General features: G+C 39.8%; 1 protein-coding gene across 1 annotated transcript in view; it reads left to right on the forward strand.

The window, feature by feature from the left end:
* The window catches only part of ascc3 (activating signal cointegrator 1 complex subunit 3), a 206,336-nt gene that overhangs the window by 169,711 nt on the left and 23,247 nt on the right, over positions 1–13,378 (forward strand). Inside the window, exons 30-35 of the mRNA XM_044116965.1 lie at positions 3,146–3,283; positions 3,631–3,751; positions 4,853–4,985; positions 5,370–5,495; positions 11,958–12,069; positions 12,156–12,290. Of these exons, the coding sequence (XP_043972900.1) occupies positions 3,146–3,283; positions 3,631–3,751; positions 4,853–4,985; positions 5,370–5,495; positions 11,958–12,069; positions 12,156–12,290 (765 nt within the window). The remainder of the gene's footprint in view (positions 1–3,145; positions 3,284–3,630; positions 3,752–4,852; positions 4,986–5,369; positions 5,496–11,957; positions 12,070–12,155; positions 12,291–13,378) is intronic.

Raw genomic sequence — 13,378 nt, forward strand, 5'->3', positions numbered from 1 at the left:
CACAAACACAATTCTAAGACGACCTTTGCTTTATTGAAGAGGCTGAGGGTAAAGATGATGGACTGACCAAGCATGTCTCCAGACCTAAACCCAATCGAACATCTTTGAGACATCCTCAAGCAGAAGGTGGAGGAGCACCAAATCTTGACTATCTACCAGCCCTGTGGTGTTATCATGGAGGAGTAGAAAAGCATTCCCATGGCAAACTGTGAAACTCTGATAAACTCCATACCCAGGAGAGTTGATCTGAGACTGTAGTTGTTAAACAGACCACAGGAGAGAAGGTTGCTGGTTATGAAGTTATGAAATAAACAAATTTGCTGCTGTTTTACTAAATAAACCCTACTACTTATAACATCTATAACAACTTGTCTGCAGACTGCTATAAAGATCAGAAAAGCTCAGAGAGGTTAACTCTATGTAAACTTGTGATGTTAGCACCTCAGAGTGATCTGGAATTGTAAGACAGAGCTATCAAGGAAAAGAAAAATCAGTATCAGCTGATAGCGGGCCCTCCAGACATTCAGGGCAGGCTAGCTGGAAGCTCGAGGGGGCTAGGCCAGGGGTGGGCAATCCTGGTCCTCGAGGGCCGGTGTCCTGCAACTCTTAGATGTCTTCCTGATCCAACACACCTGAATCCAACAGCTGAATCACCTTCCAAGTGCAGTCAGGTTCTCCAGAGTCCTGCTAATGACCTCATTATTTAACTCAGATGTGTTGAAGTAGAGAAAAAGGTGCAGGAGACCGGCCCTCGAGGACCAGGATTGCACACCCCTGGGCTAGGCTGTGGCGGCTGGGGGAGTCTAGGCTCTGGTGGCTCTGGGTGAGCCCGGAGAAGAGCATTGGGAGACTCACTGGGAGGAGCACTGCGGGGCTTGGGCAGATCAGATTGCCCGTTAACTGGGGCTGGAAATGATGAGACCAGCAACTCTGGCATAGAAGGAAGCGGCTTTCCAGCCATTATGGCCAGAGCTGCCTCTCGTTCCTACCTCGCCTTCTCCAACAGCTCTATCAAGCCCAATGAAAGGAGGTGCAGAGCCCAGTCTTCTAAAGTTAAGACCATTCTAATGGCAATGCCGAGATGTCTGCAGGCGTAGTAGGCTTTGGCCTTGGCTTCAACATAGTCCTTTATAGCAGTGGTCCCCAACCTTTTTATTACAGCGGACCGGCCCAAGCCTTCGTAAATGTCCTGCGGACCGGGGGGGGAGGGGGGGGGGGGGGTGACTGCGTGTGTTGTGAGGATCGACGAACGGGGGGGGGGGCGTTGTGAGCTGGCGCAAGACTCAACCCTCGGCATCCGGTGTACGATTTTCAAAATAAAAGCTCCTCCAGACTCAATACATAGAACGGACATATTTAATTATTTCTTGCGCGGCCCGGTACCAATTGGTCCACGGACCGGTACCGGTCCGCGGCCCGGTGGTTGGGGACCACTGCTTTATAGTATAAAGTGTAAGTGTTTAAGTGTAAATATGTAGTCATCCATGTTAATGTCGGAAGAGAGGAGAAAACAATAAATATATCGCTACACTTGACTTATTTACTGTATGGCTGGCTCGCCGTGTCTTACCCTGTAGTTGTAGAGTCACAAGAGAAATGTCTGGGATCCTGAGCGCCCCCTGCCATGAGGCAAGAAAACTGCCTGTCTCACCTTAAATCTCTGCCATTTCTGATCGCTCCTCAGCACATGAAACATGTTACACACACAGTTGGTGACAATTAACGCTGTACATAATATACATAAGTTAAATTATGAAAAATCAGTTTATATTTTAAATGTTTTAAACCATTTTATTGCCGACATACAGAGAGGAGGAACATGCTCCCATTGAACAGTAGCCAGCGCAGTTAGTGAGAGGTTGCACTATCCAAGGTGAGGCTCAGCTTGCTGCTGCCTGGCCAGCTGTGCTTCGAAGCATTTGAATGGGAAATTGTGAAAAATCAGGGATTTTGAAGAAAAAAATAATCAAAATTGGTTAAACTAAATGAAAAATGAATACTTTATAGTATAAATCACAGGGTTAAATCAGCAATGTAAATTATCTTCTTATTATGTATTATTCTTCCATGATGACAGGTGAGGTTCTGCCTCACTTCCCTCCCCTTACCACACTTCACTGTTTCAAATTAATACATGGCAAATGGACAACTTTTGAAAAATACAGGTCACAAAAATAATCAGATCTATAAAACCATGTCCACGCATGTAGTTGTGCACCTTTCCTTTATATATCATAATTTAGATGAAATGGAGTGCAGCTGGAGATACCTTGAGACCTGTTGCCACCTGTAAATATAATTAGTATATATGCACTTGTCCCAATAACGATAGTGGCTGCTGCTTTGCTACACTATCATTGATACAAATAATACATTTTATTTAAAAGGTACCACTCAGGGCTCACAAGGTCACCTCACAAAAAAAATTTAAGCAAAAAGTTTTAAAAGCAAATTATTTAAAGGGGTAATATTGGGTATATTCCAGGCACATAGTGCCCTTTTATAGCACAGTCAAGTGATGTTACCTTCAGTTGTTATAGAAATTTAATCTAAATTTGACTTTGCAATGTAATGTCTTGAAAGTGGGCCTCTGTCTCTTTAAGAAGCTCTTGATCTTTTTGACACTCCGACTTCAGCACCTTATCACAACAACGTTTCTACATTAAGCCTTTCACGGTGTTCTTAGGAGCGTTGGACTGAGAAGTAGTTCCTAAGATGATCCAGATGCTCATTTTCACCAGGTGTTTTCTTTGCTGAGGAATGATGGGGACATTCCCAAACTGTCAGCCAAATCTTTCTAAAATGATCCGCTTGCAATGAATCCCAAGATAGTGAGAACTTGAACCATCACTGGTAACTACGTCTTCTTAATGTCTAACTACAGATTCCAGGAAAGTGTTCATATAGCATTATGGTTAGTGTTACCATTATTTGCACAAATATATTGCTACAAGCTGTTTATTTCCACATATTATGTTATCGGAGGGATAATATATAAAATTATTCTGTATTAAATGTTACACAGAATAACTTTTTTTCACACATGCATTATTATGAAACTAGGGACCAATCTTAACCCTTGTGAAGTATTCGTCCCCTTTGGTCTGGTGTGTTTCTGACATTTTTTGCTGTGATCCGTCTGCAGATAGACGACGTCATTGCCACGGTGAGAGATTCCAACTTGAAGCTGACCCTAGCCTTTGGGATTGGCATGCACCATGCAGGTCTTCATGAAAGGGACAGAAAGACTGTGGAGGAGCTGTTTGTCAACTGCAAGATCCAGGTAAGAGCTGCAACAACATAATTACTTGTTTTTATTTCATTGTTTACAATTAATCCAACACCTGGTAAAAAGTATGGAATCATCATTCCTACTAATTTTACTTTATGATTGAAATAAATTTAGCTAGGTTTGATGTGTTGTTACGAAATGATTTGGGACAAATCAGGGTTGTATGGGAACTGTAGTACTGAATGCTGATATTTCTGAGCAGCTGTTCTGTTTTGTCTTGTGGGTTGTGTCTTGTAGTTGTTATATGAAAGATTTTCCACATAGACTTGCTAATGATTTTTATCTTCTAGATTATTATATTTCTTTTATATTTTCATTCCTATAAAAAACATTAACAGGTTCTGATCGCCACCAGTACTTTGGCATGGGGAGTAAACTTTCCTGCTCACCTGGTAGTTGTCAAGGGAACAGAATACTACGATGGAAAATCCAGGCGCTATGTGGACTATCCTATTACAGGTACATGGGCTTGGATATTTTCACTTCTGCATCTGATAAAGTCAGGGTAGCACCGATACGTAACAAATACACTAAACGGCCACTTTGAGGTACACCTGATTAATTGATTGTCAAAACAACTAGCAAAGCCGTGGCACGTGGCATGAACTTAATCCCTTTAGCCATCAATCGGTGGTGCGGACGACCTAATGAGCCTCAAAGCAAACATCACAACGGAGAGATTTGGCAGTTCTGTCAGTCCTGATCCCTGTCTCAAGACTGTGGGTGAGGTTCAGAAAGTAAACAGAGCTTTGCTTTTTGATTCACCTCTTTCTTCACTACAGTAAACCACAGCAGAACTCAATTTACTGTGAATCAGTGGCTCCAATAACTGCTTACAACCACCATCATACCAGTACAAACAAGGTATGATAGATGCCATTTCTGAATGGACGATACACCAAGCTTTCAAGTAGATTGGCAACAGCAGCAGAAAACCCACACTAGGTGCCACACTTGTCACACAAGAACATAAAAATGAGGCCACAAGTTTGGCCTCATTTTCAGGCCTCATTTTGGCCTCACAATGAGACTACTACTGACTCCATCCATCCCTGTATGACCCCAGTACAACTATCCCCTGATGGCTACTTCAATATACCATATAAACATAGATCAATACTCCTACTTGGTTTCCTGGACATGACTTCACTGTATTCCATGGTCTCCACAGTCATTAGACTCTAATCCAACAGAGCATTGATAGGATCTAGAACAGGAGATTTACATCATGGATGTTCAGCCAAAACATGTTAATATGGATCCAGGGGGTGTTTTCAACAGCTTGTTGAGTCTTTGCTACTAAGTGTTTAAAACAAAAAAGTGACTTGTGGGTGTATTTACACCAAACTATCTTTTAAACTCAAAAGTATCTTATTACTTTGCTTTGTTTTCTGATACTAACCAGCTTTGTGAACTTGTCTTAGATGAAAAAAAGTTAAAATAATGAGAAAAAATAACAGTTACACTTAAGTAAAATTACTGTACAGATTGGCCTATTTAAAAGCAGTTGCAACATGGGCTGAAAAAACAGTCTGTTGTAATATTGCATTGTGCATGTAGATGTCCTGCAGATGATGGGGCGAGCTGGTCGTCCACAGTTTGATGACCAGGGCAAAGCAGTTATTCTCGTCCATGACATCAAGAAGGATTTCTACAAGAAGTTTCTCTATGAACCGTTCCCTGTTGAGTCCAGGTAACATACACCTGTTTGCTGCATTTCCTCTTTTACGCAACAAATGCCTGCATCTCTCCTTGTATAAAGTGCACAGAACATTTCCAGTTAAAGTTCCAGTTTAATAAACTCCTCTGGTTTCTCTACTTAGGAGTTATACCAAGCAAAAGCCTTTTCTGTCCAATTACTAAGAAATATTTGGATATGTAATTACATATTAAAGATTGAACTTTAGAAGATAAAAATTACAGATTTCAGTGCAAGGTAATATTTCACTAATCCACAAGTGACTGGTGCTGTAGGTATTGGTTGGGTACAATACAGTGACTTTTTTTGTGTGTGTAGAAGGAAAGGATGTTAGCTCAGCCACTCATTAATATCTCTGTCTGGTCCTTGTGTCCTCAGCCTCCTCAGTGTGCTGTCGGACCATCTGAATGCTGAAATTGCAGCCGGAACCATTTCGTCCAAGCAGGATGCTATGGACTATATCACATGGACATACTTCTTCAGACGGCTGGTGATGAATCCCAGGTTTGTTGTAGAGGATCACACTGCTCACGTTAAGAACAACAATGGAAGAGGGTTCAGATCAAAACAAAAGCAAACATATCCCTGAACTACACCTAAAAACAGACCCAGTTAGAGGTGTGCCGTTGTTTTGCAGTTCAACATCTGTTCTTTAGACCTGCTATTTCAGAACATTCCAGCCTGTTGGTATTTCACGGCTGTCAGACCACGTTAAAGGTTGGCTGATGTATTTTAAGGCCTACTGGTCAGGAATCCAAAGCACTGATTATCTTGGAATTCCCGTGGCTCATTATTCATTGTGTGCATATTCTAGGAAAACAATCTCAGTAATTGTAAATTTTTCCTGTTGTTTCAGGTAGCATTTCTGTTAATTATCAGGTAAAACCAACATCCAGATTATGAGTTTCTGCAACAAGATTAATCTTGTTTCTGTTGACTTCAGTGGGAGAAACCCTCTAAAATGTGCTGGACTTGTATCTTATTTGTTTCTGTGGTATTCAAGGCTTTGGTGTTGATGAGAATATCAATCCAATATATAGACCCATTCAAAAAATTGCAATTTTATTGAAAAGTCCATTTATTTCTGTAAGTTTTCACAAAACACATTACATACGTTAATTACACACACGTGGTTGTTTGAAAGACTTTTTCTGCTAATTATGGTTTTCTTCTTACAGTTAATTAAAACATGACAGTTAAAATGAGAAAAAAATATATATATAAACATCTTTGGAATGCATATTCAAGTGTATTGATCATAACCTTTAGTTAATTTAATGAATCAGTATGCTGGTTTATCTACATTTTCAAGAAAAAGGAGCTAAGGACATCAGTATCTGTATCTGTTGTTGCATTGGTCTCCTTATCAAGAAAGACTTGAGAGGTAGAACAGAGATGTATGGGAGATACCTGCACCATCCAATTTGTTTACTATACTGCCTTAAATTTGGAAAACAGATTCTTGTTGGTCCTATAAAACAACAGAAATACAGGAGTCAGGAATTACTGTACCTGAACCTAAGGTTCACTCTCAGTCCCGCTTAGTGACTGATGGAGTTCTTCTCTGATGCCAGATTAATTCTAAAAGCAAGTTTTTTAATTGATTGGTTTAGTTACCTCTGTGATGTACTGTGTGTAAAGTTGAAAATTTCTGCATGTCTGCACCAAGAACACATATATACCCTTAACAGTTAATCATATCTGTTCAGGTTTCTCATGCTACAGATCTAACCAATGTTAGGGTCTCTGAGTCTTCAGCTGTAAACAGTTCAGACATTTTAATTAAGCATAAAACCCTCTCATTCTGTCATGATTGAGTCAGACTCACATCATTTAGTTTCTATATTTGAACCAAATGATTGGAACTTAACACCATCTCAAAACATGAATTTAAACTGCATGAGCTGAAGAATTTTGTTCTTTGGATTTAGTGTCTGAATGGGGAACACCCCACTTTTTCTCTGCTCTTGTGTCTACTTCCTCCAAATGCAATAAATCACCCATGCTTTCAGCTTTAATTGCCACACCACAGCAAGCACAGCAGAGGAGTCCCAGGGGAATCATTAACCGCAATGCCCTGCTCTATAAGGAGCCTGGAGGTGACAATGCTAATGGCTATAACTCAATGAGACAAGCCCTGTGAAATCAGTATGATAATAAACACATGCAGTCCTTAGAAGTGTATGCTGGTAACATGTGGGATAAAAGGAATACTTGTCATTTAACACACATTAATTGCAACTCCAACATCTCTTTGCTGCTGGTTCAATCCCTTGAATATGGCTGGAATTCTACACTTTTGCTCCAAAGAGAAGTACATCTTTTGTTGAGTCAGAAAGATTTTATCTGTGCAAGTGTAAAATAAGAAGTGGACAGGTTCTCTGAATGATTTTCAATTGATGCATCTGTGTTATTGCGGTTAAATCTGACATAATTCTGATGTAAAAGATGAGGGTGATGGCTATAGTCCTTCCAATCTTAAATAAATCATCTAAAATAACAGGAAACATTCAAGGAAAGGTGCTCATTTTCCTCTGCAGCTATGAGGAGCATCTGACTTCTGTAATATCAATAAAGATATTCCTTAGAGAACTGTAAAAAAAGTATTTTCAGTAAATAATTTTTTATATAATTATTACAAAACAGAAACAATTCTTTCAAATATAATGCTGCTTTCACACAGTTTTATCTTTTGAGAGATCCCTGTCTCAATTTCCATCTGAAACAAACTTCTTGATTGAATGAGAACTATTCTAAATCTAAGGTACATGGAGAACAGAAATTAATCTCATTGTTGCAGATACTTCAGTTTACATTAAAGTTCTGACTAGCTTTTTGTGATATATGTTACGACCCGTTACCCTCACCCTGGCTCGTTCTTATTTCTTTTATACAGATTACGGGAGAGAGGGGCTGCAACATTAAGTGCGTAATGAATTTTAAACAAAAGGAAACCGAGAAAAGAAACAAAAAGGGCACCTGACAGAACGCACAGTGTGGTGGGGCTTACCTTAGACGTCCGATCAGTAGGTTATGTTACTTAATCCAGATGGCATCCATGGAGAAGGGCAAGCCCTCGCGATCCCTCATGCGTCAGGCGTTTCGTTTAATAGTTTTTATGTTTTCTTTGTCTTTAAATATATATCTAGTTTTCTTTTCTCTTTTCCTTAAAAAATCCGCACCTCTGGTGATTTCGATGGTGGTTGGTCTTGGCAGGCGTGTAACTTCCCCGGTGCTAAAATTCCTAGCGTCCAGCCGGTTTTCCAAAAAAACCAAATCAAAACAAACGAAGACAAACTTCCTCCCGGCCAAAAACTTCCGACGCTCCCCTCTGGGTGGATCCGTCCCGAGGTGAAGGTACTCTTTTCATCCAGAGCCTTCCCGCACCGTTTTTAATCAATGTTCCTTTTCGAACTCCGCTGCTACCGCAGCTTCGCACACGCCACCATCACTCATCTCTCTCAGGTGTGCCACCAGCCCAACTAAAAACACCTGGGCTGGCTAAGCCCCCCACCCCCACAGGTGAACCGTCAAAGTTGCCAACAATAAAACAAAAATAAACAATCAGAAGCAAAGTACGAGCATGTAACATATAGCAGGATGTTTAGCTGTTTTTACCATCCTTTAAAGAAACCCGTACCTTTTATCTGATTCTTAACACTATGCACATATACTGGCATTTTGAACTAATAAAGCCTTCTACTGAGGCTCATGTGGTAACTCTTACACTTGAGAGCTGAACTTGGAACTCATTTTGGCTTAGGCTCTCCTCATGCCAGTTAATGATAAACTACGCTGGGACTCATTTTCTGTTGTTTTTTTTCCAACAACAAGAGTTACATTCATTGAACATTTCTTCCCAGGGTCTCTTTATTTTTTATCAACAAGAGCCCTTATGACCATCTTTACTCTCACAATTTTAGCTTTATACAGTTCTCGGTTGTATTTACTTATTTTAACCATTATAAATTTTTACTTCTGGTACTTTTGCACCAACATGAATTAAGAATGTAGTAGCCAATTTTTTATCATTCATGTGTAAATTCTCTTAACATTCTTCACTTTATTTTATTTTTATTCAGGGCAAGTCTAGAATGTTGTTACTTAGCATTTTAAAAGACATTTGCCTTTTTTAAACATCAGGCATTAAGATTAATGTGCTCCTCACTGTTAAAATGAGAGTGAACACCTTGGTGAGCTCAAAAGTTGACTGGGGCCTTCAGAAAGACAATAGCAGCATTGTAGGAGTCTAGTACAGAATTTAAAGAGGTCACAAAAGAATTGGGTATCAGTCAGAAAATCGCCTATGAGGAAGCCATTCAAAACAATGCCCAACTTGACATGTGTGGTTATTGAAGAAAGTGCAACCAGAAAGCAGACCACAAGATGTTAGAAGAATGAAATAACATCAGACTTTGATGGCGCTTTAATGGGGCACTCTAAGAACCTTTACAATGAAACCACATTCCCAGAATACAGGATTGTAGCTACAGTCTGATCCTGTGTCATGGACCCTTTCTACTTCAACCCTAATGTATCGTCAGTCTATTGTTATAAGAAAAGAGCATGGCTGTAGAATCAAAAGGAGGCTGTTTGTAAGTGGCCTGCATTTGAATTGTACCTGAAACTGCAACCTGTCCTTCAGCCTATTCACACACATATTCATACACTGATGGTATTAAGCTACATTGTAGCTACAGTTGCCCTTGGGCAGTTTCACAGAAGGGAGGTTGCTGCCAGGCCTTCTAGTCATCACTGGCAAAAGGAATTGCAACTGCTGAGCCACTGTCACCCAAAAGATTAACGTTCATTGGGAGGTGTGCAAGGAGAAAAGCTTTGATCATCAAGGCCAGACTAAAGTTTGCCACAAAGACCAGGGCTCTCATGCATAAAAGAGTCCGCCGTGCGCACATCCTCATCTTTACTTCATACATCTCAATTAGCGGGAAATAGAGCGCAGCTGCTGGTCCACCCTGTCGCCCTCCCTAAATTTGTGTGCGTGTTATGTTACTGTCTGAAGATAAATATGGTTCAGTTTCATCGTTTACACTTAAATAATACGTTATTAAAATCACAAAAAAACATCGGGTTTGATGCTTCTTGGTCTAAATAACTTAATCTAGTCAGGTTTCAGTGGATTTAGGTGAGTTTTGACGCTTTGTATCTTGATATTGTCCACAGAAAAGATTTGCGTGGTTTCCACATATTTTCATGCCAGGGAAAAAGTGTGCGTATACTTTTGATTCAAAATTCATTTTTATACATGCCAACTTGTGCATAAAATATGGCGCCGCACATTTTTGGTACATATGCACACTATATACATGAGGCCCCAGGGTCTCATTTCTAAAGCTTGCATATGCAAAAATTTGAGTCTGACACTGGTATATGCCATTTTTCACATAAAGGTTGTGATTTATAAAACACAAATTGACGTAAATATGTGTGGTCCCTCCTGCCAACTCTGAGCCATTGTATAGTATGCACTTGTTTTGGAAACATGGGGAAATTACAACACAGAATGTGAATTGGAGAATAGAATCTATATTTCATCTTGATTCGCTTAGATTTTCAATTACATATCAAACTTTTACCATCAACATTTAATTTCCCTTTGGGATCAATAAAGTATTTTTGAATATGTATCACTTTACCATAGGCATTCAAAAATGTCAGTGTGATATATTTGTGTGGGCCATAACTATTCATAGAGACCTCTCAAATAAACAAGAAAGGTTTATAAGGCAGCCTAAATCCTAAAGCAAAATTTGCACAATATTCAGTTTGGCAGACAGGTGTTAGAATTAATAATAAAATTAACACTGCCTGGACCCACTTTAAGGAACAACATAATTTTGGAAAGTTATCCAGAGATCTGGGATGTCAGAGCCAGTGCTGAACGCCGTAAAGCTTGCCATCCTGAACACCAGCATCCCTCCGATTCTCATACATACACACAAAGTGCACCACATATCCCCACAGAAAATAATTTCTGCCTTTTGCCATTTTGGTCTGTACTGTATGTATATATATATATATAACTTTCTCTCATATAGTTATATTTGTATTATTGATATTTATTACCTCAGATGGAGTGGCTTGATAAAGTATATTCTATTTTATTCTATACCCCAAAGGTGCTGGCATCTAACCCCATTTCAAAACACCAAGGGCGCAGAACAGGCGCACTATAAATATCATCACACCTGTGAGCGCTCAACTATATGGATCATAGCTCTTAAAATGCCAGTAGTGGAGTTTAAATGTTTTACTATTTTTTGTTACTGTGGATATCAAATATGATGTTTTCAGCTCTACACCTCAATGACATCACTTTCTGCCTAAGTAAAATTGTGTTTTTTCCCTTCTCTTCCCCTGTTAATCATAAAACAACATGATCTGCTGGCTCATTTAGACAAACACTGAGATTCATGAGGTGCTTTGCATCCGGCCACTTTAGTGAGTCTAGATAACCTCGAGCCGATCGCTGGCCCTCCATGATAGTGATGTCTCATTTTAATGTCTGCCCTATCAACTTTGGATGGTACTCTACGTATCTACTGTGATGACCATGGTAACAGGGAATTGGGATTCGATTCCAGAGAGGGAGCCTGAGAAACGGCTACCACATCAAAGGAAGGCAGCAGGCGCAAATTTGAATGTGGTTGTGCAGAAAGGCAGAACTTGAGGCGGGACTTTGTGTGCAAACGTTTAGGGTTTTTTTTGGCATATGCAATTTTTCCTTTATGCATATTTACACTTTTCGTATGAATCCTACGCAATCCTTTATAAACGAGACTCCAGGACATTGCAAGATATTATGAGATGAGGACTGCCCATCAGTCTGTGGCAATTTTTTTTCTGAAATAAAACATTGTTTGGTTAAATCACTCTCTTCTGGCAACTTGTCTTGTAGCTCGTTCACAGTTAAACTTCTAAAAAGCCAATATTGTCTGTGATGCTCAGCTACTACAGCCTAGAAGACATCAGCCATGAGTCCATCAACAAATACCTGTCCAACTTGGTGGAAAGAAGCTTGCTGGACCTGGAATGCTCTTACTGCATAGACATTAAAGAGGTATGTGGGTGTGTAATGTTGATATAACTACTTGTATTTGCAACTGTCATGTTGTTACTCAGAGATTCTTTGCTTTTTTCCTTCAGGGTGATCAAACAGTTGAGCCACTGACATATGGTCGCATTGCCTCTTATTACTACCTGAAGCATCCAACCATCCGGATGTTTAAGGAACGACTGAGAGCCGAGCTGCCTCTGCATGATCTACTTTCTGTCCTCACAGTGAGTCAGAAACCTACGATCCATTTTAGTAACGAAGCAGATGAGTGTAAAGCAGGTCTTTTTTATTTTCTAAATTAGTTTGCAGTTAAAGGTACTAATTGACATTGCATTTGTTAGGAAATATTTTAAACAGCATTAATAGAGTCAGAGTTCCTGCACAGTCTGAGAAAATAAGGAGTCTGTTTTGAGTATTTTACAAGTATGGAATAATAGTGTAGAAATATATTTCCATCCATCCATTATTCATTCATTCATCCATCCATTGATTGTCTGGTTTTAGCAGATTCTGTGTAGTAACCCTGTAAAATTAAAGTAGCACAGTGATTTACACCTGTGAAGTCACTCCACAGGTGTGAAGTGACTTCACACCTCCTAATGCCAGAGTTTCCCTCCCACCTGTTTAATGGACCTTACCAGAGGGGCCGCTTTTCATTGGCTGATGCCCATTCTACGTGGTCACGTGGGTGGCCGTCTCACAAACACACGCTTCCCGTTAGCTAAGTACAGCAGCACTGATACAACTTCTACACCTGGAAGCCTGTCTGCTACACAGTCTTACATTAGCTAAACAGATCAATATGCAATGTGTACTGTATCTGACATACACTAAAGATTTTATTTTAGCAGAAAAGGCTTTGGACTAAACTGTTACTCGTGTTAGCCACTCTAACACCAAGTGCAGCTAGTCAATCAACCATCGCTGTGTTCAGGGAAGCGCTGATTAATAATCCAGAAATAAATATCGAGCCTGGAAACTTGATATCGTAACGGACAGGATTTTATGTTTTTAACGTAATCTTTGCTCGTCTTGCGGGGCGCAGGCGGTTGCCACGGTAACAAGTATGCTTAAACTACAAAGAGAGACAGAGAGAGTAAAAAGGTACGAGTGGTTTTGAGTTGATCACCTGTTTGGGTTATTTTACCTTTGTTTACCTTTGCTGTGTCTCATTACAGCCGCTGTAGTTTCTAAACGTTGGACTAATTACCTCGTTCGTTTGTGACTATACGTCATTCACAACAAACATCAAATAGAACAAATATATTTCATAAAATTTTAACAAACAAATGGCTTCTTTACCTTAACAGAG

Source organism: Gambusia affinis, linkage group LG05, assembly GCF_019740435.1.
Source record: "Gambusia affinis linkage group LG05, SWU_Gaff_1.0, whole genome shotgun sequence".
NCBI lineage: Eukaryota > Metazoa > Chordata > Actinopteri > Cyprinodontiformes > Poeciliidae > Gambusia > Gambusia affinis.